Source organism: Austrofundulus limnaeus, unplaced genomic scaffold, assembly GCF_001266775.1.
Source record: "Austrofundulus limnaeus strain Quisiro unplaced genomic scaffold, Austrofundulus_limnaeus-1.0 Scaffold423, whole genome shotgun sequence".
Classification (NCBI taxonomy): Eukaryota; Metazoa; Chordata; class Actinopteri; order Cyprinodontiformes; family Rivulidae; genus Austrofundulus; species Austrofundulus limnaeus.
Window position 1 is genome coordinate 170,333 of NW_013952825.1, and position 3,784 is coordinate 174,116.

The window sequence follows — 3,784 nt, forward strand, 5'->3', positions numbered from 1 at the left end:
GGTGTACCTAATAAAGTGGCCGGTGAGTGCATATATATATATATTAACTCTAACAGTTGAACATGTGTTTGTCCCATATTCAGTGGTGGGCACAGTTCCCCTAAAGCACTAAAGCACTAATAGGGGAACAAATTTCCTGATTAGTGCTTTAGAGCTTTTGCTAATTTTAAAATTTACTAGTGGATTACCACTTGCTAAATTTCTATGCAAAATTTAGAAGCACTAACTGAGGTCTATAAGTATTATTGATCAGYGTTATTGTTAACAGCTGAAGGTGAAAACTGTTACACATTTTGTTCATATGTGTGTCACTTATCCACCAGGTGACATATTGACAATATATGAACCCAAATACAGCTGTGGAATGTCAATGATAAGTATTAAAAGAGCAGCATGGTAATATGTGACTCATGTTTTCTGTTGAAGAATGTTGACTGGTTATTAGTGCTTTAGAATTAGGGGACCTAAATATTTGAGTTGGTGTTTTAGGGCTAGTGGAACTAATTTTTAGCTTAGTGCTGCCCACCACTGCCCATGTTATAGAAAAACGAGTCTCCGCTTAGCGTTACCCCCCCACCCAAAAAAATAATAACCTGCTATGTTCTGTTTGAAGTTTATCATAAATACCTACAAATTTTATTCTTCACAATATAGTTGCTTATACTGTATTTAGAACCATACTGTGAGTGAACTGCTCTGTGATTCAATAATTGATCAAATATGAGGAATAAATAATGTTAAATGATTACATAATCTCTCTAAACAATATAATCTTTTTGAAAGAAATAGTTATTTTAACAGGGAAATCAATCAGTCTAACAAAAAAAGCTTTTTAAGTTATTTTGTGCAGTACTAAATTTATATTTCGWATATTTTTTAAATATAAATTATTATACATAATGTGTTTTTTTGCACTGAAAAGCTATGGAGATGGTTATGGGGAGGGAGGTCCGTTCTCCACCCATTAAAGGCCTAGGGGGAAAATGCACAGCCCGCCACTGCCTTGCATGTCAGACGTTCCCATAACTAACTTTTSTTTATGCAGACCGAAAGAATTCATGATACAAAACAACACTCATGCTCTGTTTTAAACAGTATGGATGCAATGATCAGAAATGACAAAACTATTTAGTTAATTAGTAACAGTTTCCTTCACATTGTTTGGTTGATTATTTCTTTGTTGTATTGATGATTCTTGAAAATTAATCTTTACTGGATTAAAGCCTGTTTATTTCCCTTTAATGGAGCCAGATCTGTGATGAGATACTTCTGTGAGGAGATACATCTGTGAATATATACATCTGTGAGGAGATACATCTGTGAATATATACATCTGTGAATATATACATCTGTGAGGAGATGCATCTGTGAGGAGATACATCTGTGAGGAGATACGTCTGTGAGATACGTCTATGAGGAGACATCTGTGCTGAGACACATCTATGAGGAGATACATCTGTGAGGATATACATCTGTGAGGAGATACATCTGTGCTGAGATACATCTATGAGGAGATACATCTGTGGGGAGACACCTCTGTGAGGAGATACATCTGTGCTGAGATACATCTGTGAGGAGACACATCTGTGCTGAGCTACATCTATGAGGAGATACATCTGTGAGGAGACACATCCGTGCTGAGCTACATCTATGAGGAGATACATCTGTGAGGAGATACATCTGTGCTGAGATACATCTATGAGGAGACACCTCTGTGAGGAGACACATCTGTGCTGAGATACATCTATGAGGAGAATCTGTGAGGAGATATGTCTGTGAGGAGATACATCTATGAGGAGATACATCTGTGATGAGATACATCTGTGATGAGATACATCTGTGATGTGATAAGTCTGTTATGAACTGACAAATCATTTTTTCTACTAAGGTGGCTCCATTTCAGAAGAAATAAACATATTTTCCAATAACAGCATTACATTTATGAAGTTTTATTTTTCACAAGAAATACATAATAAAACACAACACATGTAGCTGAAGATGTATAAAAGATAAAGTTCTTACACTGGTGGCATACTGGATGTCCCTCCAGATGTTGGTCTCCCTTGACAAATCTGACGTCTCAAACAAGTTCTCCAGAACCACCTCTCCGATCATATCGTGTCGGGAAAATCTGTCAAAGTCAAAGACGCTCATGTGGAGCTTCCTGACAGCCAGCTCTTCGTAAGGCACAGGAAACTGGAAGCTCTCACTGAATGTGGGATTAAGGGTCTTCCGGTGAACTCGAGTCTGGAACTTCTTGCGGTCGGGCAGGAGGTAGACCTTCACGTAAGGGTCAGAAGTGCCACAGAGGTCCTTGGCAGGCAGGTCTACTGCCCTGAGGATGTTGACAATGAGCGCCTCGTTTTCATAGTCGTATTTGAGCGAGAAGTTAATCCTGCCGCAGTTTTTACCACTGCCGGTCTTGGAGGACTCCTCGGACTCGGAGGCCTTCTGTTGGTAGAGCTCAGGCTGGATGCGGCCGATGCTGGTTGGCTTCTCGTCCTTCTCCACCATGTAGTCATTCCCCAGGTCTAAGCTGCCCACCTGCATCTGCCTGGGCAGGTGTCTCTTAAAAGAGTTGTGCCTGAAAAGCCAGAGATGACAGATGAGAGGATTGATGCAGATAGATTTACCAGCTGCAGCCAAGATAWGATAAGATAAGATAAGATAAGATAAAAACGTTATTGATCCCACAGTGGGGAAATTTGTAGATTACTGCAGCTTAATACAGGAGAGGCTGAGAAGAATAATGAAACATAACTAAAAGATAAACAAAAACAGCCCCACAGTATATACATATGATATACAGTAATGCACATATACCAACGCACATACACACATAAGCACATATGCATATTTATATACATACATACACCGTAAATTACAGTACAAAAATGAATGTTTAAGAAGGTGCATATTAGTGATGCCAGTGTAGGTGAATTGTCCAAGTGACTGATAACATCATGATGTGTTATACAGTCTAACTGATAACATCATGATGTGTTAAACAGTCTAACTGATGGCATCATGATGTGTTATACAGTCTAACTGATGACATCATGATGTGTTATACAGTCTAACTGATGACGTCATGATGTGTTATATGGTCTAATTGATGACATCATGATGTGTTATACAGTCTAACTGATTAAGTCATGATGTGTTATACAGTCTAACCGATAACATCATGATGTGTTGTACAGACTAAGTGATGACATGATATTATACAGTCTAACTGATGACGTCATGATGTGTTATACAGTCTAACTGATGACGTCATGATGTGTTATACGGTCTAACTGATGACATCATGATGTGTTATACAGTCTAACTGATGACGTCATGATGTGTTATATGGTCTAACTGATGACATCATGATGTGTTGTACAGTCTAACTGATGACGATGACATCATGATGTGTTATACAGTCTAACTGATGACGTCATGATGTGTTATATGGTCTAACTGATGACATCATGATGTGTTATACAGTCTAACTGATTAAGTCATGATGTGTTATACAGTCTAACTGATGACATCATGGTGTGTTATACAGTCTAACTGATTAAGTCATGATGTGTTATACAGTCTAACTGATGACATCATGATGTGTTATACAGTCTAACTGATGACGTCATGATGTGTTATACAGTCTAACTGATGACATCATGATGTGTTATACAGTCTAATTGATGACTATGACATCATGATGTTTTATACAGTCTAACTGATGACGTCATGATGTGTTATACAGTCTAACTGATAACATCATGATGTGTTATAC

At 38.0% G+C, this 3,784-nt stretch overlaps 1 protein-coding gene across 1 annotated transcript in view; it reads right to left on the reverse strand.

Annotated features, from left to right (window-relative positions):
- Nucleotides 1-3,784, reverse strand: part of syt6a (synaptotagmin VIa) — a gene marked incomplete in the record, with an annotated part of 109,768 nt that overhangs the window by 42,944 nt on the left and 63,040 nt on the right. Inside the window, 1 exon segment of the mRNA XM_014024451.1 lies at nt 2,023-2,584. Coding sequence (XP_013879905.1) covers nt 2,023-2,584 — 562 coding nt within the window.